This window comes from Aotus nancymaae, unplaced genomic scaffold (assembly GCF_030222135.1).
Source record: "Aotus nancymaae isolate 86718 unplaced genomic scaffold, 86718_ANA_hifiasm-v0.15.2.pri h1tg000010l, whole genome shotgun sequence".
Taxonomy (NCBI): Eukaryota; Metazoa; Chordata; class Mammalia; order Primates; family Aotidae; genus Aotus; species Aotus nancymaae.
The window spans coordinates 39,632,960-39,657,655 of NW_026988421.1; the positions used below are offsets into that span (position 1 = coordinate 39,632,960).

General features: G+C 38.2%; 1 protein-coding gene across 2 annotated transcripts in view; it reads left to right on the forward strand.

Moving 5' to 3' along the window:
- The window catches only part of HTR7 (5-hydroxytryptamine receptor 7), a 111,030-nt gene extending 89,653 nt beyond the window's left edge, over window positions 1–21,377 (forward strand). The window contains exons 2-3 of one of the 2 annotated variants that reach the window (XM_012454757.3): window positions 8,514–9,274; window positions 16,935–21,377. In XM_012454757.3, coding sequence (XP_012310180.2) covers window positions 8,514–9,273 — 760 coding nt within the window. In that variant the 3' untranslated portion in view covers window position 9,274; window positions 16,935–21,377. The remainder of the gene's footprint in view (window positions 1–8,513; window positions 9,275–16,934) is intronic. The other variant, XM_012454756.3, reaches the window with a different exon arrangement.
- The last annotated feature ends 3,319 nt before the right edge of the window (window positions 21,378–24,696 follow it).

Consider the following 24,696-nt stretch of genomic DNA (forward strand, 5'->3'; position numbering starts at 1 on the left):
GACAACATCCTGCTAAGCTCGGGATTTACCATTCTTTGGAACTTGGCATACTCCCCTGTCCTTAAAGATGACAAGTTCTGGTGGCCTTTAACCCTGCTAAAATGGTATGTGGGCTTCTGCTCTTCATGGCTTTTCAGTACTTTCATTTAGATTGGTTTCTCACCCTCTCGGTTTGCTTTTCCCCAAATATGAAGCTATTATTTGGAATTCTAAGGATTCACTCACCCCATTCCTTCAGTACTGCTTCTATTGGATGGGGTTAGAAGCCACACAGGACCATCATAAAACAAAATATTTTCTTTTCTTTTCCTGCCTCTAACCTTTAGAAAATTTTTAGCTAAGGCTTTCTGCCGTTCATTTCTTTTATTATTGCAGATAAATTTTTGGTTCTTTCTTTGCCGCTACCCCACAACCTTTTTTCTGAGAAACAAAAGGCCAAATTCTTTGGGAAAATTTAGTTTATTGTGAATCCATATACAACTGAAGTAGTTAACAAGTATAATTCAGGGGTCACTACTAATCTCTCACTCTATTCATTTTCATGACTTTGTATAATTATCTAAAAATCTTAGACATGTATTTTTCTCCTTCCTTTCTTCCTTCTTTCCTTCCTTCCTTCCTCCCCTGTTCCCCTTCCCCTTCCCCCTTCCCCTTCCCTTCCCTTCCCTTTCCCTTTGCCTTTCCCTTTCTTTCTTTTCCCGACAGGGTTTTGCTTGGTGGTGCTTTAAGCCACTAAACTGTGGTAATTAGTATGGAGCAACGGTTAACAAATACTATATATGAATTTTTACAAGCACTTTTAGAATTCAATTACTTATTTTAATTAAATCTGATATTTTCTCTTAAGGGAAACTCTCCTTTTTGTTTTATAATAATATGCTTTCTCAAAGGAGAGGCTTTGCTACTGTGTTTCCAAATTTGTTGAATTTTGTTGCTTTTTCCCCCTTTCTCTTTTATCTACTTCTCTCCCTCAATTCTGAGGGCAGAATAAGGAATTAAGTTGTTCATTGGTCCTAACTATAAGTACAGCTTAGAAACACTGATGGAAATGGTTTAAAAGTATATTGGAACCCCACTGTAATAATGGTTTTAGAGAACAGTTCAGCAACTAGGTTAATGGCAAATGATAATTCAGTGTGTTGTTAAAAATTTACTTTCAGGCTGGGCACGGTGGCTCACTCTTACAATCCCAGCACTTTGGGAGCCCAAGGCAGTGGATCACGAGGTCAGGAGATAGAGACCATCCTGGCCAACATGGTGAAACCCCATCTCTACTAAAATAGAAAAAATTAGCAGGATGTGGTGGTGCACCTGTAGTCCCGCTACGCGGGAGGCTGAGGCAGGGGAATTGCTCAAACCTGGGAGGTGGAGATTGCAGTGAGCTGAGATCACTCCACTGCACCTGGTGACAGAGTGAGACTCCATCTCAAAAAAAAAAAAATTACTTTTAATATTTTTAAAAACCTTATTTACATATATCCAGAACACCGCATAAATCATAACTGAATAGCTCACTTACTTTCAACAAGGTGAGCATACCTATGTAATACACCCAAAGAAAAAGAACATTTTCAGAGCTTTCGTCATACACCCTCTTACTGCTTAGGACCCCTTTTTTCCCAGAGGTAACTGCCATTCTGGCTTCTATCCCCATGGGCTAGTTTTGCCTGGTTTTGAATAGTATTTTCTCTTTTGTTTTAACTTCTTTAGCTCAGCCTTATGTTTGTGAAAAATCATCCATGTTCAAAAGCAGTAATGCGTTCATTCTCCTTGTTTTACAGAATTCCATTGCATAAATATACCACAGTTTATGTACTTACTCTACTATTACAGAGTTATACTCATTTTACTTTTGTAGAATGGGTGGGTTTCATTTGGGGATATTACCAACAGTGCTACTATAAACTTGTGTATGTGTATTTTGGTTAATATTCATTATATACTTGGAATTGCTAGGTCATAGAATGTATATTATTTAACTTTAATAGATATTTAAAAATAGTTTCCCAAAGTTACTGCATCAGTTTACACTCCCATCAGTAATGTGTGAGAATCACAATTATTTCATATCTTCACAGAACACTTGGCATTATAGTTTTTATCATCACCATCATTAACTGTAACCATTCTGATGTCTGTTAGTGGCATTTCTTTGTGCTAATCTGCATTTTTCTCGTGACTCGTTATGTTGACCACCTTTTCATGTTTGGTGAAGGTAAGTAATTTTCAAGCTTTAGGCCTTGACTCATTATTGGGTTTTGAAGTGAATTTAGTGCATTAAGGCTAGCATTTAAAAAGCCTGAGGTAGAATAGCATAGAAAAGAAGAGAGTAAATAATGGTTTATAATGGTAAATATTGATTTGTGAAACTTTTGTTCTAATTTTGTAAATATAAATGTACACACATACCAGTTTATTATATAGGTAAAATGTTATATTTCTTTTTGTGAACTGTAATCAAAAGATTTTTTAAAACCCTGTTGTGTATTATGCATTTAACAAAAATCTATAACTTAATTACAACATAAAGACCACACATATCTCATTTAGCACAGTACTGGGAAATTAATAGCTGAGATAATGGAAACATGATTCATAATGATTTTAGACTAAACTGGAAGCAAACTGTTAAGATGAAAAATATACAGTAAAAGTAAAGCCCTTCATGTGTTAAGTGTAAAGTCCTTGTAATTGAATGGGAGAAGGCTGCTTTGACAGCAGTGTGTGAGATAGAGACTCAGAGCAGTCAATCCTAAACACAAAGTCCTAGGTCTCCAATCCTTGTCAGAGAATGGCAGCTTGGGAATCTGCATGTTTCTTTTTTTTTTTTTTTTTTTGAGACAGTCTCGCTCTGTCGCCAGGCGCCAGGCTGGAGTGCAGTGGCGCGATCTCCGCTCACTGAAACCTCCGCCTCCCAGGTTCAAGCAATTCTCCTGCCTCAGCCTCCCAAGCAGCTGGGACTACAGGTGTGCGCCACCACGCCCAGCTAATTTTTGTATTTTTTAGTAGAGATGGGGTTTCACCATGTTGGCCAGGATGGTCTCAATCTCTTGACTTCTTGATCTGCCTGCCTCGGCATCACAAAGTGCTGGGATTACAGGCATGAGCCACTGCGCCCAGTCAGCACGTTTCTAAAGCTCCTGAGTGATTCTGATTATCTGGCTGTTTGAGCAGCCACTGATATCAGCTGGAGATTCTAGTGGATTTTATCAGCTATAATGGAGGCTTCTGGAGGAGGTATTCTAAATTTCTGAACCCTTTTTAAGCTGAACACTCTAAAAAACTTATTTCAGAATAATTTTACCCAGTTTCTTTTACTCCCTAAATTATTGTTCTATAGCAGTGAAACTCAGAAGAAGCCATTTAATTAAAAACCCATTATTTACCATTTCTATACAGTTAGAACGGAAGACAGGCAGCAGAGTTAATTTACTTCCGATGCCCTCTCCATGCAGATTATACTCCCTAATCCTCTTTTTCTCTGAACCTGTACTTCAATGGAACCCCTAATGTGAGTTGCATATATTTCTCAATTATATAATACTTAGGTGCTTTTGTCTCTGAGATTTACTGTACTTTCACATTTGTATGCATTTAAAGTTAAATTTTGAAGGTTTTATAAGCATCCTGCTTTCTAATTAACAGTGAGGATAAAATGTTAGGTGTAATAAATATTAAACATGAATAATTAAGGAATATTCAAAATCAGTCGAGTTTTTTTCTTTTTTTCTTTCTCTCCCTTGAAGGTAAGATTTATCCTATACAAGGTTTGGAAGAATGAATGTATAATTTAGATAAACACTTCCCTGAATACCAATATTACTTTATGTAGTAATTATAGGATTTTAAATGCCAATGAGTTCTTTTTCTTTTGTATGAACTTATGAATGTATTATCATAAAGCACTTTTGACAAGCTAATCAAATAAAACAATATAAAATTTAATTATTAGCTCTCTAAAGATTTTACGAACCAGATTGTTTCTATTGCCAAAATCATTTAGGTACTTTAGGAATCTCAGAATCCTCTTAAACGATTCATTTTATGTACATTCATTTTGTGCTTAAAATAGTGGGGTTTTTTTACATGCTCACTACAAAAATATCAATCATAGAAAAATAGAAAGAAAATATAAAACCACTAAAATTTCTACATCTCAGGTAAAATTGTTATTGCTATTTTAGTTGATATTCTTGTGGACATCTAAGTATGCACAGACACACACACACAAGCATACACCTAGTTTTATATAGAAAGGTTAAAACTATATGTTATATGATTTTCTATTACTTATTTTTAAGAGCTATGTTTTTAATCTTCTGTTGTTTCTGTGTCAGTAAAGACAGATGTATATCATAATTTTTAATGGTTGCATTATACATATCATATACAGTATATATACTATATCTAATCTCCTGTCGATAATACTTAGATTGCATCTTTTTTCCTTCTGTTGTGTGTTTAGTAACATCCCTGCACACTAGTCATTTTGCATTTGTACAATTATCTTAAGACAGAATCCTAGATGTCTGATAATTGCTAAACTGTGTTCTAGAATTACTTCAGTTGACACTCCCAGTAGCAACATAATAGAATGACTGCTTTTTCACAGTTTTCTAATATTGGATTTTGTCTTTCTTAAACATTGGCAAATGATAAAAGTATGTATTATCTTAAAATTTGTATCTCTTTATTATTGAAGTTTACATATTTTAAAGTGCTTACTGGCCATTAGTTTCTCTCTCTCTCTCTCTAATAGAGATGGGGTCTTACTGCATTGCTCAGGCTGGTCTCAAACTCCTGGCCTCAAGTGATTCTTCCACCGTGGCTTCCCAGAGTGCTGGGATTGTAGACACTGTGCCTGGCTTTGGCCATTAGTTTTTCTTCTTTGATCAGTTGCTTAAATATTTTCATTGGGATGGTTAGCTTTTTCTTTTTTCTTTTTCTTTTCCTTTTACAAACTCTGAAGTTCTTACAATGGGATGATTGTGTTTTGTATTGACCTGTAGGAAATCTGTGAATATTGTGATACTGCCATTTAGATTTCAAGTTTATGATTTGACTTTTAACTCTGCACAGAATGATTTTTAAATTAAACTAAATGTCACTTATAAATGTCATTTATTTTGTTTGTTACAAACATTTATTGATGTTTCATTTTATACTTTCAAGCTTTTGTATTACAGTTAAGAATGGCCTTTGTCATCTCAGGATTGCAGAAATACTCACCAATATTTTCTCATAGACATAGGGTTTAATTTTTTTACATGATAATCTTTGATCCATCTGGGATTTATATTTTATCAAAAGAAAGGTAAGAAGCCAGTAATATTTTTATCCCAGTTGCTGGCTAGTTGAGAGACTTCATGAATATCCAATTTTTACTAGTGATTTAAAGTGACTCCTTTTATATTCAATTCCCCTATATATTTGAATCCCTTTGAACCTATCCTGTTTAATTGATGTATTTTTGAATAATTATTTTGGGGATTTTATTTCTGTGACTTTATACTTTTTTAAAATAGGATAAGTATCCCTTCAATATTCTTTTTCAGATTATCTGTATATTTTTACATGTTGACTTAGTGAACTTTAAAATCATTAGGTCAGATTAACAAAAGCCATGCCAGTTTATTCAGTTGGGGTTATGTGGTATTTATAAATTGAGGGGAAATTGGTACTTTTATAGTATTAGATTTTCTTATTGAGAAAGCAAGTTTTTTCCACCATGGATTTAAGTATTTTAAAAAATGTACCTCAGTAGCATTTTGTATTTTCTTCATATAGGCTCTAGGCATTATTTTTAAAAAACTTTTTCCTAGATGTTTTTAGTTGTTGTTAATGGCTTCATCTCCACACTATTTTCTAATTGTTAATGGTTAAAGCATAAGATGTTAACTTTTGTTTATTTATTTTATATCCAGACACTTTAGTGAGCACTTATTTTTTTCTGGTAATATTTCAGTTGATTTTAGCCTTACAAAGTCTCAGCAGGTGGAAATGAAGAGACTAAAGAAGTAAATATAACTACCTTATTGTAAGATGTCTTAAAACCATCATAGAATGATGCCTAAAGTAGAACAGAGTTTATGAAATATAATTTATACTTCCAGGACAGACGGAATATGGACTAATTATCATGATTGAAATATAATGTGTCAGTCTAAGCATACTAGAATGAATAAACATACCATTTTAATGAGATTATCTAATATTCTGAAATGTCCTTTGTACTCCATTAATCTCTCAGGATTAAACTTTGTGAATTTTTTATTATTTATGTAGCCAGGAAAAAGATGGATGTGATTGTTACTTAAGTGGGAAGGCATAGTTCTAGTAAGGAAAATGTGAAGAAATGGAGAGAAAACAGATTTCCTCAAAATAGGAGTTTACTAGGTTGTGAATTCTGGCTTGCTAATTTTTAAAATAATCCACAAATAAAATCTAACTTCTTTTTTTTGTCGTAATTTTTCCAGCATACACCTATTCAGTCATTACCCCAATCAATACACCCCCAATCCCAGTAAGTAGATGTAAAAATGGTCTGACAATGCCATCTGGTGGCCTGCTGAGGAATTGTGTAAATTAATCTCTACCTACTGGACTTACTCCTTGGTGAACCGGAGGCACCATTCTGGGGTTATGTCTTGGATGCCACATCCAGGTTTGAGAGCAGGCAGTTAATGCTGGGGCTGTAGACAAAGAGAGATGAGAAATCTAAGTCCAGGTGTGGGAAAGGCTGCTGAGGAAACAAGGAAGGTGCCCAAAAGGCCACATTCATAGGAGCTGGTAGAGAACAGGGACTAGGTTTTCCTCTTCTCTCCCTCCTCCCTTTTCCCTCCTCCTTACTCCTTCCTTCCCTGTCTTCTTCCGTGTTACTTTTCCCCACACTGCCTGCCTTTTTCTTAGCTCTTATTCTTGCATTCTCAGGAAATCCTCCCTCTTTCTCTTCCCTCATTTTGTTTGGGAGCCACATCATAATCCTAACTACAGCTGATAAACCTAGTACTTGAAGGGTCAGCTTTACTAACAAAAAGGGGAGGCAGAAATTGGCAAATGAAGAACCAGCGTCATGAATGCCTGAATCCTTGAAAGGGATCAGAAGTCCCCTTCAACATTACCATGGCCTCGGGTTTTCCCCTTCATCCAACCTGATTTCTCCATTTGCCTGCACGCAGGATTTTCATCTCTTCTACTCACTGCCATATCCCCAACACCTGGAACAGTAGCTGTCCAGTGAAACGAGCTCCATTAATACTTGTTAAAGGAACTAATTCTAGAGGAATAAGAACATCTGGTTCATTTTTTTTTTTTTTGCTACATTTCTATTTTGTCTTCCTGTAAGTGTTGCAGATGCTAATTTTTATTGTGAAAGTATGATTTTGGACTTTTATGGGATAATTTAAGTATTAAAGGATATTTCTAGCAGAAATTGTTTTTTAAGTTCTAACCTACCAACTGACCAACTTTCAGAAAATAACCTGTTGGTAAGTTAGGGACTCTCTGTATCTTTCCTTTTAATGTTTAAAGAATTATCTTTTATATACGTGAAGGAAGTAAAAAGAACAACAGAATGACCAGCTTTTTTCAGTCTTTGCTTCTCAAGTGCTCTTAGCTTCCCAAAATAGAAGCTAAGACTATTAAATATGAGGAAAACACAGGTTTGGAAAGCTGAAAAATATTAAGCATTTGGCAGAACATCTTTTCTGTATATGTTTTCTCTGTTTACAGAGACTCGTTTGCATTACAAATCCTTGATAACAGACTTGGAGTAATATTTATTCCCTCTGTAGAACTAAACACAGAGAAAATGTTGGATTTGCCTAATATCTTTCAGAATTGTATCCTTGTTTTGTGATTCTCCTAAGAACCGGAGAGAGAAAGCAGGCTGTTTTTATTTTTCAGATTGTTCCTCTGATACTGCTGTTGTGTGAGAATTTTCTGTGGGTAAAAAATAATAATAATAATGATCATTTCTGCTTCCCATTCCAGCATTCAACTATCTCACAAATCTGTGTGATCTTAAAGAAATGCTTCTGCTGTAATACAAAGGGAAAGCTAAAATGAATTAAAAGCTGGCCTAAATTAAGACAGTTGGGTGATCACTGGTTGTATAATATCAGAGTGTGGCAGACTTTGGTTAAGTTTTGAGAATAAGTCACAATATCCCACATCAGAGCTGATGTGTTGTCCTCGCTGATTTTGGTGGCTGGGGACATGGGGAGGGGGAGCTCTTTAAACTTCGTTGACTACATGGACTGTGAAAAACTATAAAGCATGCGAAAAGCATGGACTAACATTAGAGTCAGAGGGCTCTCAGGCTACCTGGCAATGCCTGTGTGTGACCTGGAATAAAATAGGTAATATCTCAGAGCCTTAGTTGACCTTTCTGCAAAATGGGAGTAATGATACCTACCTAGAAGGGCTGTTGTGAGTATTCAGCTGGCAGGACTTGCTCAGTTGACCAGTTATGATTTCAGGGTTCACCTGTTATTTTTCCATGTCTCCACTAGGTACCTTGGGATCACAAGGCCTCTCACGTACCCTGTGAGGCAGAATGGGAAATGCATGGCGAAGATGATTCTGTCCGTTTGGCTTCTCTCCGCCTCCATCACTTTACCTCCGCTCTTTGGATGGGCTCAGAATGTAAATGATGATAAGGTGTGCTTGATCAGCCAGGACTTTGGCTACACGATTTACTCTACCGCAGTAGCATTTTATATCCCCATGTCCGTCATGCTTTTCATGTACTACCAGATTTACAAGGCTGCCAGGAAGAGCGCTGCCAAACACAAGTTCCCTGGCTTCCCTCGAGTGGAGCCAGACAGCGTCATCGCCCTGAATGGCATAGTGAAGCTCCAGAAGGAGGTGGAAGAGTGTGCAAACCTTTCGAGACTCCTTAAGCATGAAAGGAAAAACATCTCCATCTTTAAGCGGGAACAGAAAGCAGCCACCACCCTGGGGATCATCGTCGGGGCCTTTACCGTGTGCTGGCTGCCCTTTTTCCTCCTCTCGACTGCCAGACCCTTCATCTGTGGCACTGCCTGCAGCTGCATCCCACTGTGGGTGGAGAGAACATTTCTGTGGCTAGGCTATGCAAACTCTCTCATTAACCCTTTTATATATGCCTTCTTCAACCGGGACCTGAGGACCACCTATCGCAGCCTGCTCCAGTGCCAGTACCGGAATATCAACCGGAAGCTCTCGGCTGCAGGCATGCATGAAGCCCTGAAGCTCGCTGAGAGGCCAGAGAGACCTGAGATTGTGCTGTAAGGTCATTTATCGCTATTTTCCTTTTATCCCCCAAACCCTTTTATGCAGCTTTTTGAAACACATCACAGAAAGCTTCCTGAATGAGTAGCTAGCTTACTTTTTACTAAACATACCATATTTGAATTGACAACAGTATAGACTCAAGTCTTGCACCCAGTAAAATTCCAAAAGCCAAAGAGAGGTACTTAGTTAGATTGGTAGATGAGACTAATTTGCTGAGGAATTGCAATTGATGTGACTGACAACAAGGCAGGCAATATTTTCCATTCTTTCTCCATAAATGACATCCAGATTATGTCCTTACATCTGAATTTGTGCAACATTATTATTTTAGTTGTTATTATTCTTCTGTCTGGTAAAACTTGTTTGATGACCTCATCCTTCACAGATAAATTCTTCTTTTGAGGTAGGAGGCACAATGATCCTTCCAGTATACAGTTACATTCACCTGGGGTGAAAGGAGGGAGCCCAGGTAAAAAAAGAGTGATTGGTGTGGGGAGATGCCAGGATGAGGCAAGGTCTTTAAAAGCCATGAGAGCCGGACATGGTGAAGAGCCTCTGTACTCCTAGCCACTTGGGAGGCTGAGGTGGTAGGATAGCTTGAGCCCAGGAGTTGGAGTTTGCAGTGAGCTATGATCATGCCATTGCACTCCAACCTGGTTAACAGAGCAAGACCCACCTCTGAAAAATAAAAAGAGCCACAGGAGCTTTTAGAAAATGCTCCTGGCCGTCTTGGTAGGCGAGAACTGATAAAGAGTTGTTGAATTTGTCTAAGAAGTCTTAGTGACTTTCAAGGAAGCAATTATAATAGGGTCTTGAGATCTGAAAAAGGATCTGATGGTGATGGAGAAATGGAAATTTCAGAAGTGACCCACATGTTAAAAAATTGGCATTGTAAAGAAGGAAGGAGATACTATACTAGTTAGACGTGTTAGCATGTCAAATGAAGACTTTGTTTTAAATTTGAGGTGGAGAAGATTCCTTCATGTTTGAAAGCCGAGGGAAAAAGAAACTTGGAATGAAAAATTGGAAGATGCTGGTGAGAGAGTGAGCGGATTAATGTTGGAGGCCTCTGTCTTCACTGAGCCTGGCAGGAAGGAGTAGACTAGAAAACCATGGACCACTCTAGCTGATAGGGGCCTTCCCGATCATCTTGTCCAGCCCTGTTATTCAGCAGAAGAGCTAACTGGGAGTTGAAAAGTGAGATAATTCACACTTAGCTAGTGTCACAACTAAGTCTAGATCCCACATCATCTGAATCCCAGTGCTACTCATTTTTCTTATACTGGACTGTCTTTCTCTTACAATTGAAAGTTGCAAGACTACAGCTATGCTAATTCTTAAGCTGAGTATAGCTTCACAGGCATTCATGTTTACTTCTATATACTCTTTTGTATATATGAAATTGTTCACAATATAAAAAGTAATATTAAAAAAAATGTAATTTTAGGTTCTAGAACATGAACTATGAACAAATCCAGAGATCTTACTATGCCTATAAGAGTTCATTGAATTGACCCCTAGGATTTTCCCACCAGATTCTGAATTTCTTCAGAGAAGGAACTATGTCTTAATAAGATTTCTTTCCGCAGAATCTAGTACAGTGCCTGACATGTAGTAAATGATAAATAAAAGTAATAACTGCTAACCATTATTGAACACCTGCTACTTGCTAAACAGCATGCTACCTGCAGAATAGATGCTTCTAGCATCCCCACCACCTTTCAGAAGAACAAATTAAGGCTCAGGAACATAAAGTAATTGACCTGTGGTAGTGGTAGCTGTGGTATGAATCACTCTGATGATTGTATTGAATGTTATGCAATACTACTTGTCAAGTAACTTCAGTTTATAGGCAGTGAAGAGTCTCAGAATATTTTTGAGCTGGCGACTAGCTATAAGCTCTCTGAGAAGACAATGAGAATGACTTGCTTCTCTAAGTAAGTAAAGTTTATTAGACTTACTGCACTACAAGTGGACACCTCCTAGACAGTCTTAGCAGTTTCTCAGAAGAAGGAAATTAGGCAAGGATATCGACAGAGTTTGGGACTTGTGCTGGGTGATTTGAAGGTGGGGATTAGGCAGAGTTTATGACATAATAGCTTTAGACTGATAAGTACAGCTAGATGAGGACTGTGAAGTGAGTGTTAATGAGCAAACTATTAGTCTTGAAAAGTAGGCTATTTTAGTTGGCATATAGTCTTATCTTCTGAAAGTAACTATTTCCTAGAACAAATAGCTAGGTTATTTTGCCTGGCTCTGGCATTGTTTAGCACAGGAAAAGGAAAGCATGTTGGTTTTAGTTCTCAGGAGTAACGTGCTGAGTGATGTGATTTAGGAAGGTCTCCCCAGCAATAGTGAGGAGGGCAGACAAGGGGAAGATGGGTGCCAGGAGATCCAGTTAAGCAGCCAGTGTATAAACTAGGAAAGGACAGATAAAGTCGTGAGCTAGGAAACACTGCTATATTTGTATGCATCCTATAGGGTCGAAGAAATTGAGAATAATTTTGTTGAATATTTTAGTTAATAATTCATAGATAATTCAGATAGATCACAAAATAGTAATCTTTAAAATGTAACACAAAAAGGATCACGAGGTCGAGAGATCGAGACCATCCTGGTCAACATTGTGAAACCCCGTCTCTATTAATACAAAAAAATTAGCTGGGCACGGTGGCGCGTGCCTGTAATCCCAGCTACTCAGGAGGCTGAGGCAGGAGAATTGCCTGAACCCAGGAGGCGGAGGTTGCGGTGAGCCGAGATCGCGCCATTGCACTCCAGCCTGGGTAACAAGAGCGAGACTCCGTCTCAAAAAAAAAAAAAAAAAAAAAAAAAAAAAGGCTTTCCAATTTAAAATAATAACACAGGTTTCCTGAGGATTCACTCTCAGGTACTTTGGTGAGCACTTTAGGTGAATTTGATCAATTAATCCTCAAAAGTTTATGATAAGTTAGTTTTCTTCATTTTCATTCTGAAAATAACAAAACAAAGGCTTGGAGAAGTCAAATAACTTCCCCACAGTCATACAGAGAGTGATAGAGCTGGATTTGAGCCCAGGATGTCTGTGTTCAAAAGTGCTTTTAACTTGTATCTACTGTGCCTTTTATAAAAATAAATCAGCTAACATTAAATCTAAAGATATTTGCCTTTATATCTTCAGCTAGTCTGGAGGCTCGGGTGTTATTTTCTTGTTAGCTTAAAACAGGGGTCAGCAAACTTTTAACTGTGAAAGACCGGGTGGTAAATATTTTAAGCATTGCTAACCATATGGTCTCTATTGAAACTACTCATGTCAGCCTTTGTCACTGAATAAGTAAACAGATGGATAGGCCTGTGTACCAATAAAACTTTATTTGTGAAAAGAGGCTTCTAGCTGTATTTAGCCCACAGGCCATAGTTTGCTGTATCGTCTTTACATCTCTCTCAGTTTAAATTTCTAATTACAGAATATTCACTTCATTAAGGATGATTAGCCTAAAAATATCCATCAGCTGTAGGAAATTTCTAATATAGCTTCCATGCATTGAGGAAAATACAGAAAACATATTCTTTCATGTCCTTGTGCATATATTTTTGTTGGACATACCTTACACAAACAGACATATGTTGCTATGGCCTGAATGTTTGTGTCTCCTGCAAAATTCATATTTTGAAACAAAATTCCCAATGCAATAGTATGAAAATGTGGATTCTTTAGGAGGTAATTAGGTCATAAGGACAGGGCCCTCATGAATGGGATTAGTGCCCTTATAAAAGAGGCCTGATGGAGCTTGTTGACATCTTCTACCATGTGAGGATGCAGCTGGAAGTTACCATTTATGAAGCAGACAGCGAGCCTGCACCAGACATGGGATCTTCTGGTGCCTTAATCTTGGATTTCTCAGCCTCTAGAACTATGAGAAATAAATTTCTGTTGTTTATAAGCTGCCAGTTTATGGTATTTTGTTATAGCAGCCTGGCTAGGCTAAGACATGTGCACACTCAACCTTTCTGTAATAAGGAAAGGTGGAGAGAGGAAAAGCTATAGGATTCAAAGGAAAGGAAAATAACTCAGAGCTTACACTAACTGATCAGAGAAGACTTCCTGAAGGACATGGGCTCAAGCATGTCTATGAAGATGGTCAAAGCATTTATAGCAAAAGGAGAGCAGAAATGGTATTCCAGGTGAAGAGGACTTTTTTTGTAAGGGCACCAATATGGGAGCTTATCAAAGGACCATCTGGCTCAAGCTAAGCATTTGGGTGCAGGAACTGTTGGAGATCAAAGCAGAAAAGTAGTTTGAGATGAAATTATAAAGGATCTTCTGTGACAGCTCCAAGAATTAGGACTTTTAGTATTGACAGATGGTTCTTAATCAGGAGTAGTTTTGCCTCCTGTCCCAACTCTCTGGAGACATTTGGCAATTTCTGGAGGCATTTTTGGTTGTCACAAATTGGGGTGGGACACCACTGGCATCTACTGGGTAGAGGCCAGGGCTGCTGTTAAGGATTTTACAGCATACAGGCCAGCACCCGTGACAACAAAGAAGTAAAGAAGTACCTAGTCCTTAATGCTAAAGTTGGGAGACTCTGGTGTACACAGTAGTAAGCCATCGGTGAATCTGCAAGTAGGAGAATGGAGTCATCAAAATGGTCGATACTGATTCAGTGGCTCTGTGTGGATAACTTAGAAGGTAGAAAATGGATGTAAGGAGTCTCCTCATTGGCTTGTTTTTCCTAGAAACATTTGAGAGCCTGCTATGTACAAGGCATGGCACCAGGCATGTTAGGGTAGAAAGATGAGTAAGTGACAGTTATAGTCTCTGGAAGCTTTTAATCTAGTGGGCTGGGGTGGCTGTAGAAGTGGTGGTGGCTAGTAGGAGACTTGTAATCAGAACTCATTGCTCCCCATGCCTCTCTCTCTCATCTTGTGGCCACCCTACAGACTCTGGGCTTTCTCCAGCCCTTTTCCTCCCATCTAGCTTCTGGGCTTCTAGTCTCTCTTACCTTTTCACCTTGCTCTGCCTTCTTGGCTCTACATATTTCCTACAAGTAGTTTCTTTCTTTCCTGTGTAAGCCTATGAGACTGTATTCCTACTCCCAAATATTTATCCATTTTCCCCCATTTTCTTGATCAGCATAACCAGAACCTCAGGAGTTCAGCAGGCACCCAAGAATTTTCCCTGGGGTAATGGAGTGAATAGAGGGGAGAAAATGCTGTGAATACTTTTGCACTGGTAATTTTAATTTACTGCTCTCAATTTTAATCCTTTTAACAAATATTCAAAGATCGGTAATATAAAACCAAGTGTGATAATGTGATATAATCAGGGATTATTGTTTTCTTTTTTAATTTGATTACTTATGGATTTACTTTGAATAGTCATAAATTGCTTTTAAGTATCATGTTTTGATGAATTTTGTTGACATCATTTATGAATAATATTGAAGAGCACTTTCTACAATACTTCCATATAAAAGAATGCCATGAAATTGTTTTGAAGTCGCTTTTCCTTTCCTGCTCTTTTTTTTTTTTTTCCTGGTGATTGTATTGTTGTTGTCAAAGAGCCCTTTATAAACTCCTGTCAATTGCAGGGGTTTCTAGTGGTGACTCGTAGCAGAGTAACCTGGGGTTTCTGCCATGAATTCTGCCAATACAGTGCTCCAGGGTTTGTCTTGAAGCTAACCTTTCTTTGTGGAAACCAGTAATCAAATAAACAAATAAATAAAACAAAACAACAGATCCCAGAAGCAATTGGGAAGAAGCATCAAGGCTTCTGAAACCCTGGGGTGTCTGTAATGGGATGCTACCTTATAGGTAGAAACAAACAAACAGTTTGCTATTTCATGGACTTCTCTTCCCCATAGATGATTTATTTTCATTAAATCATCATTTTATTTTCACTAAATCATCAATTAGTAATAATAGCTTATTTGCTTCCTGCTTTGCAATTGCTTACATTTTAACTTTGCAACATCTCTTTAAAGTAAGGAAGGCAGGTGATTGCCCTTCCTTGCTTTTTCTAATATTTATATATTTTTGTTCCATTAGTAGATAATAAATACACATAGCACAACATAAAATCAAGCAGTACAGAGGAGTACAGAAGAAAAATAAGTCTTGAGGGGCATTCTTAGGAAGAAAATATCCATGGTAGAAATCAAGAACAGGGGGATATTTGAGGTGTGTTAGAAGAAAGAGTAGGATTTTAACAAGAAGGCATAATAGAGGCAGAGGTGGAGTGGTGGCTGCTCAAGGCAGAGGGGATAGCATGGACAGAGGGGCACATCAAAGAGGTAGACAAGAAGTTTGGGGCATGTCTTTAGCAGTACTGGGAAGCTGGGTAGCCTATGGTCAGCATGGAGGGCTAGGTGGGCAGGGGTGAGGGAGAGAGATGAAGGCTTTTGAGCAGGTATGAAACCAGAGATGCAGTATAAATGATGTATGGAAGGCTTCACAGTAGGAGAAAGGAGATGGGTTAGGAGACTGATGTAAGAGTGGAGTCTCATGCCAGGAGGGCCTGCACGAGGAGGGTGCTGTTGAGACCAGGAAAGAGGCCATGGGTGTCTGTGTGGGTGGTGCAATCTTCAGACCATCACAATTGGTTAGCAGGTGGGTAGCAAGGAAAGGGAGACTTTCGAGATAGTGCTGTGGTCTGGAGGAATTCAGAACATGAACTGCATGAGCAGAGCAATGCTGAGCTGAAGAGAAAGTGTGGTCTCTGCTGTGCTGGGAAGAAACAGAGGTCCTAGGCTAGGAATGTGTCTATGGAGCACAAATGGTTGCCAGTCCCCTCTTCAGATACCTGGGAGCCTCGAGTGCCAGGTCTGGGCTGAGGTGCAGCACTTGGCCTCAAGTGTCACTGTGTGATGCTGAGGGGCAAAGCCAGAAGCCATGTCTCCAGCAAAATCCATCTATTGATCACCCATCTGAAGGGCTGGGTGAGAGGGGGACCTTGAAGAAGGAGGAGCAGGACTACAGGCAAGACAGCCAAATGCAGGGTGGGGGATGCTTTAGATGGGTGGGTAGTCTGAGATTGGGTGCATGGTCCCAGTTCCTGGGTCCTCATAGATTTAACCCTTAAGCACATGATGTAATGTGGTAAGTCGAGGACTGTGGAGGTGCAGAGTTAGGGGAGAGTGGCTTTACCCAAGGAGAAAGGGACTTTTTCTCAGCCAATGACTAACACTTCTGTGTCACTAATGCCCCTTCTGTGCATCTAGGAACAAGGGAGAGAAGTGAAGTTTCTTGGTCTCTGCACACATCCCTTACAATAACATACCTCCCTAGGTTTGAGGGCAAGAACACTTCTCACTGGTAATCATTATTTAGTCATTATTCTTTTCAAGTAGAGTGAGTACATTAGTATTTTGCAAGGATTTTTGAGAGCAAAGTCATTTTTGGCTATAGCTGTATTAAAAAAGTGAATTTCCAAATGGGTTATTTGGGGCTGATTTGCAAATATATTAAAGCCTTGGCAACTTGTGGAAGTTACAAAATTTATTAAAAGAATCACAGCACTTTTTCTTTCCCTTTAAGGATACTCATAATCCCTTAGAAACCACAAATGATTCAAAGTACTGACTGCTGTAAAAATTAAGTCCACCCACCATAAAATGAAAACTCACATTTACGGTTCTGTTAAATCATTTTCCTATTTCTCTCTCTCTCTCTCTTTTTAGACAAACCACTGACTACTGTAGAAAAAAAGGTCATGATTCATGATCGAAAGCTGAACAATGGAGATGAAATAAGGCAAAATAGAGGTGGAAACAGAAGGAAGTCATTTGCTGAGACTGCAGAATGGAATGCGGCTTCTGTCCTTTTTTACGATGGCTAAAACGTGACAAACAGGGTGATCTGTTGTACACACTATCTTATAAGGGAGATGGTGACCTCTCCTTTTTTCTGTGGATCAGTGCTATTGTGTGTTCTCAGTTTAAGATAGCAGATCATCTCAGCAGTAAGCACACCGACAGAACTGAGTTCTAGAAAGGAAGCAGTTTCTGGTGCTTTGCATATGTCCAAATCCATGCAAGTGGGAGAATGTTCCAGTGCACACTTCCCATGCTTCTGAGTCTAGGCATTGTGGTGAATATGCAGGAATCATTCATGAGACAGAACGTATTTTGTTGTATGACAGAAGGGTTTTCCAAGCAAACTGCGGTGAGCGTAGTGTTGAATATGTTGCATGTCCATGTTAGAAAACAGACTCCAGTTATCAGCTAATACAAATGATTTCCCAGAGCAGTGTTTGTTTCAAGCTTCTGTCAAATAGTTTGGCTTTTCTGCGGGGTCTCTGTGATTTCCCCACCAATGTACTTTTCTTGTTAACTCACTTATTATGGTATAACTCAGGAACAAGATGTAGAGAAGCATACAACTTGAACAAAGCTTTTTCTTGTGCTCTGAAGGGTCCTGAGAGGTGAAGGGCATGTCTCATGGGAGGATTTTTATCTTAGTGAAGCGCAAGTGGTACCCAACTGCATTGTAATTGACATGATTATTGGCATGTTTTTGACTCTCATTTTCTACGAGGGTGCAGTGGGCCCACCCATGGGCTGGCCTATAACTGTATGTTACGTGGAAGAAGTATGGGAATAATGGGTTTTTCCGTGAAAGGTTGTGATGCTTCTGGAGATGGGGCATAAACATGTTCATTCTTGTTGAGCTGCATTGTATTAAACCAAATTGTGTGAAACGAGGTCACCAGGACCACTCTTGGGAAATGCTTCAAAACACCAGTCTGTTCCTTCTAGAGAATTTGTTTTTGTGTTCTCTGTATCTTAAATCAAATGTGTGCCTAAATAATTCTGTCCCCTGATTCCCACCCTCACCTACCAAAAAAATGGTAGACATGAAGGGCAGGTAAAGAAACAGAAGAGGTCTCTTTGTGGATATATATATTTTTAAATGGCACTAAGGAGGCAGAAGGACAGTAGATGAGAATAGATGAGTACCTGTACCTAGAAGGGGAGAAATGAATGCAATTCTTTATTTGATAAGAGAGAACTGAAAGAGAATATTATTTTCCTACAATAAAGCAAGCTGTCCTCTCACAGGATAAAGTGGAATTCCGACGTGGATTATGGACTTCTTCTAACTCCCATTGACATTGCTTCTTACCAGACATGGGGAAGGGCTGCCTTTCCTGAAAGGGGAGGAGGGCACTGTCCTTTCAGACAAAGCTTGTATAAATTCCTGAACCGCAAATTTGCTAAAGTGACCGTATATACTTATATTCATAATTTAAATGATTATTTATGGTCAGATACATATTGTTAAACTTGAAAATGTTTTATTACATTACATCAAATAAAGTTTATTTGTAGCTGAAATAAAGCAATGTAAGTAAAGATTTTTAATTAAAGGTTGTATGTCATACATACTGATATCTGCTGAATGACTGAAGGGCAAACACTTTACATGTTTGCTAAAATCCGAACAGGTAGCCAAGACAGCTCTGGATTTAATCACATTTCACTGTGAGGATTCATTCACTTAGTGACTTTTTATTTTTAAAACAATGATTGTTCATTAGTTGATCTGATTAATGAGCATTGTTTGGGCTCCTGTCACATTCAGCTCTGCAGGCATTGAGGGGACAAAGATGGGTATGGCACAATCCTTGCTTTTAAGGAATTTGCCATCAGGTAGAAGGCAGACATGTCTCAGTTTGTCACAATATAGTATAGTAAGTGCTATAGTAGGTTTTAGGGAGTGGCATTTTTCTTTCCTGTAGTATAAGACAGGGCACTATGGTTAGTTGGATTGATTCAGGTTTTCAAATGTGTTGTTTAATTTTTTATTAAGACCTTCATGATTCAAATTGGCTCTTTATCTTGCCTGACATGAATGCCCGATTATTGAACTCTGTTTCATTCTAGCTACAGAGGCTGAGCTTCCTGTGTTTACTGTGCTTTAAATATATGGCAGCTAAATGAAAGGAAAAAATAGAAATGGAAAGGGAATGAGAAAAATAAATCATTAATACAATTTCACATATGACATAATTTGTGCCAAAGACACAGCTTTTGTTTTAACTAAGAATTGGGAAAACTCATTGAAACAAACATTTTGTATATAATGACTATTCAAGCAAGAATGACTATTCCTCTTCTCACTCACAGGGTATCAGCTGTCATTTTCTGGCAAGGCTGAGTATTGGGAAACCACACTTGAGAAGTAAAGCACTTACTTGTAAGAGATAACTGAATCACTGTTGCCTTAGCATTTAGTTTTATTCTGTAAATATTAAATAGGAGACACTCAATGTTCCTAGGTTTTTTAGCAACTGTTCGATAACTGAAAGCATTGATCATGTTGTCATGGGCTTGATATGCTTGTGCATGTATTTGATGATCATATTTTTGTGTAGTTTTATTAGGTTCATTGATTGCAGGCAGTAGGTCAACAATATGAATGGAATTGAATAGAAAATGCATGCAATTTTTCAAATAGTTTATGCTAATATGATAATTGTCTGAATTATCATCTGGAGATAGTGGGAATTTCCTTTTCAGCATTTTGATTGTCAATTGAGTTTTCAATTTAATGGCTGTAAATGTTTCTAAATATTGGAGTTTTAAAAAATTGTTCATGCTCCTTCTGATCTCAGGACCTTCACACGTGCTTTCCCTCTGAGTCTGCAATATTCTTCCTGATCTCATTTATTTGATGTATGTTTTCATTATTGTCCGGTAAATCTTCAAGGGTAGGGATCATGTCTGTTTTTCTCAGCAATATGCCCATTACCTAGCACCATCCTGGGAGCACATGTATGGTAGGCCCATAATAGGTATGTCTTAATGGGAACAAAGGCGGGAAGAGAGAGAGGCAAGAGTTCATGGCACCTTTAAAAAATGTTTCTATGAGGAAACAGAGAAGACTTGCTATGATCAAGTGACATGCCCAGTGAATGGAAGAGAAGGAACTGGAATTAAGCTATTCTGTGTGCTCCTTAGATCAGGCCCTCCACTACATGGTCCTGCTTCTCTTGCATGAGTTAGTTACTCATATCATGAGAGCATCCTTTTCTTAATTTTCTGCACTAGTGGAGCAGAGCCATGTATGTGCTATGGCCCATATGTTGAAACTTGTTTATCTACAGCTAGCCAGATGGTCTGTAACAGCACATAAAGAAGCCATTTGGAAACTTTCAGAGGGTCAGCATGTTTTGAAAACACTCAGAGTAATACATATTGTGATGTCATTGCTTACTTTAAGCTTACAGTAAGGAATATCTTGTTAGGTTCTGAATGTGAAACATGCAGACTTTGAGAACTAACTCAGAGGTTATAGCCCCCAGAGACAGAAATTTATTTAATTGGATCACGCTTTAGATTTGTTTTGTCTACACATTCTGTGAAAAAGGAATATAATGTCTTAATATAAAATACTTTGTTTTCTAAGTTTCTGCTGGGTTAAATACATATTTTTAAAAAGAAAACCTGCTTCTGCAGCACATGTTAAAAAGATATGATGTGGTCATCAATAAAAATGTAAAAGAAAATTTGCTATGGCTGATGTGAAACATAAAGTGAGAGAGGTTGACAAGTATCAGAAGTAGATTTGCAGCTAACAGTTCTGTTGAGTCTTTGGCACTTTAAAAAAGCCAAGATGAAAGAATTACACCTGTACTAGTGGAGGGGAAAAATGGTAATCTAAAATAGCAGATGATAAGAAATATCTGGAATTTGTCTTTGATGTGGTATTTTGGTGCAAAATTACCTTTTCCTAATTACATTTTGATTGGGCTATTATTAAAATGTTCTGTATTCTTTAAACCCACACAATCTCACAGTAGGAGGTGGTTCAGAGTTATAATGAGAGGCAGCAGAAAGTCAGCTGTACATATAAAAGTTTGTTATGGATAATTCACAAAGTGCATGATCCACTTGTAGGAAAAATTAGCTCTAACTATATCCACAGACAATGGCAGAGCTGGAGAATCTCATGGATTATCTAATACAACCCTCTACTCTTTTGCAGGTAAGAAAACACTAAAACACTAGAGCTGTGTTTTGTCTGAATTTGTTTAAAGGGGTATAATATATAGAGCAGTGCTTTGCTCTATATATTTAATATTTGGCAAAGAAATAATTTTTAATATCTGTCACATAGCTATACATTTTAAAATGTAATAAAAATGAGTTATAAGAAAAATGCAACCAGGTGCAGTGGCTCACACCTGTACTCCCAGCACTTTGGGAGGCCAAGGCAGGTGGCTCACAAGGTCAGGAGTTCAAGACTAGGCTGGCCAAGATGATGAAACCCCGCCTCTACTAAAAATACAAAAATTAGCTGGGTGTAGTGGTGTATGCCTGTAATGCTAGCTACCTGGGAGGCTGAGGCAGGAGAATGGCTTGAACCTGGGAGGCAGAGGTTGCGGTGAGCTGAGATTGTGCCATTGCACCCCAGCCTGGGCAACAAGAGTGAAACTCCATCTCAAAAAAAAAAGAAAAGAAAGAAAAACGATTGAGGCAAAAAAATTTTGTTGAAGTATTTTGAGGCAAAAAAAAGTGAAGTGCAAAAACATGCAAAAGATATAAAAGACATAAAAGTACATTTCAATAAATATATTCAGAACAAATATAACATGAAGAAACAACAAAAACTGACCATCGTTCACTGAAAGTGAGCGGTTACCCAGGTGAGAAATTACGTAGCGTGATCATGGCATGTGCATGGCACTAAGTTGCGAGGCTCACTGTGAGGACAGCAATATAGGGAGAGCATCCTGATAGGAAGGGTGAAGACCCACAAGGAACCTCTTGTTCCTGAGAACTACACGTGAAGTCGTGATGCAGAGAAGCCACCTGCTTCAGTTTGTGCTCTGAAACAGTCAGGAACCAGAGCCTGTGAACAACAGAAACTTTTTCTTCCTGTGTTGTTCCTTTTTAGTTATCTACAATTAAATAGTATCCATAATGTTGATATGAATGGTTTGAAAGGTATTTTTAGACTGGCCATATTAATGAAATTTTTCTTAAAGCAAAGAAAAAGACTACATTTTTTTATGAGGTGTCCCCAACAGTTTGAAGGCAAAAGGTTGTGATATTGAAAAGTTACTATCATCACAACATGTTGTTTCTTAAGCCCAGTTTTCCAAACTTCACTCTGAATAAGAAATATCCAGGGAGCTTGTTAAACATGAAGATTCCTGGGCCCCATTTCAAGAGACTTGTATGTTGTGTCTGGTGCAGGGTTGGGGGTGGGGAGATGCAGAGTGAAGAGGACTTTTCACCAGCCAACAGATGATTCTGGTACAGCTGGTCTGGGTTCCACAGCTCAAAACTGCTATTCCCAAATGTGCTATTCCCAAATGTGCTGGCATACTGAATTACCTAGCCAGTTCTCTGTGCTATTAATAAGGAAAAGCATGTTCAGTATGAAAGAATATCCAAATCATTAGTATATGGTTTAAAATCTTGCCAAAGAAATGCGCTATTTGTTCACAAGCTCTCTCTTACATACGTTTTAGTGCTCAGTACTTACTGTTGATGCCAAAGAGGAAAATAATCCACAGATTGCCTTACATAGTTCGCAAATACGATATTTAAAGACATATAGATGTTTAAGTGACATCTATTGTTATGGTTTCTTTCTCATTTGGTCTTAAGGCCTCTTTCAAGAGTGCCCATCAACCAAGATAGCCACTCTCTACAAGAGCCCTAACCAGGGAAAAGTTACGTTAGAGTGTGTTGGTCAAGTGAGGCACAATGAGGAGGTGAAACCAAAATGCGTGAAGCAAAAAATTATGATTCACAGGACCCAGAGAATTAGGAGTGCTGACAAGAGGCCCATGGGAAGTCTGGAGGTCACAGGGAACTTAACCAGCAGCTGGGGAGCTAGACGTAGAGAGGATCTGTGGACTTTGTCTTTATTAACGTCCATGGTTATCCCTTAGGCTTTCCCTTGGGGATAGTGGATTGGCTAGTTTCAAGAAAACATTTGAAAAATTATTTATATGACTCCGGTTACAGTCAGGTTTTGTGTGGTCAGCAGTTCCACACAGGGCGGGGAAGTTTTCACTAGGCCAGTGGTGATGGGTTATGACTAGGTTTCAGATAACTTACGTCAAAGCTAAAAATGGATGCCAAGGCAGCAACTATGTTAAACAAATTTATGACAAGACCTGAGCTGGCAAATTCCCACATGATTGAGTGATTTTTTATGTTAACGAAGTTTATTTTATATTCAATTGTTATGGGTACATAATAGTTGTACATATTTACAGGGTACATGTGATATTTTCATACAAGCATAATGGTCAAATTAGGGTAATTGGGATATCCATCACCTCAAACATTTATAATTTGTATTGAGAACATTCCAAGTCTACTCCTCTAGTTATTTTGAAATGTGCAATTATTAACTATAGTCACCCTATTGTACTACCAAACACTAGATCTTAGTTCTACTATTTAACTGTATTTTTGTATTCATCAATCAACCCCTCTTATAGTTAGTTAATATTGGCACCATCACGGGGTCAAATGAGAATCAAAGCATCACAATTGTCTCCCCATAGCCGAGAAGCTGATCAAATGTTTGTCAACAAAACAGAGATTAGATGTTTGTAAAATATGTATTGAATATTAGCCATTGAGTGTGAGCTATTGACATTGGCCAAGGAGTATATTTTCACCATTTTATATATGTGTATGTATGTATATATCATGGCAATGATTAATAGCATTTCACATTTATTGTTTATTACTCATCAGTCATTCTGATCGTCTTCACAACAACCCCAAAATTGTTATCTCTATTTTATGGGTAAAGGAACTGAGGCTAAAGGAGCTCATGACATTAACTTGTAAGTAGAAAGATTGAGCTCAGCTGATACGTACTTTTCATTGTTATGATTTTTTATTATTTAAAATATTTTAAAAATATTTTTGTAGAGATGGGGAGGTGATCTCACCATGTTGCCTAGGCTGGTCTCAAACTCCTGCCCTCAAGCAATCCTTTTACCTCAGCCTCCCAAAGTACTGGGATTGCATGTGTGAGCTACCATGCCCAGCCTGTACTTTTCATTATATTCTTCCTTCCATTCTGCAAAATATATCTCAGTGTTTACTGACTAGTTTTTGGACCTGAAAATCTGCAACTGAACTCTGAGGAGACTCACTTTAGGGTGTTCAAATATCTTCCTTATTATAGTAAGTATGACGGAGTGACCAAGTTCACGGTCAAATCGTAGATCATTGTGAAGGGAACAAAGATTATGATTCTTGTTTCCTCATCCTATTCTTGGGTTTTTCCATTTCCTGGGTATCTTGATGCATCTTCCTGGTTATGTGTTTCTTTTGCAGTCTGCCTGTGATAGTTCATTTTATGTATCATCTTCATTGGATCATGGAGTACCCATATATTTGTCTAAACATTATTTCTGGGTATGTCTATGGGGTATGTCTGGATAAGGTTAGTATTTCAATC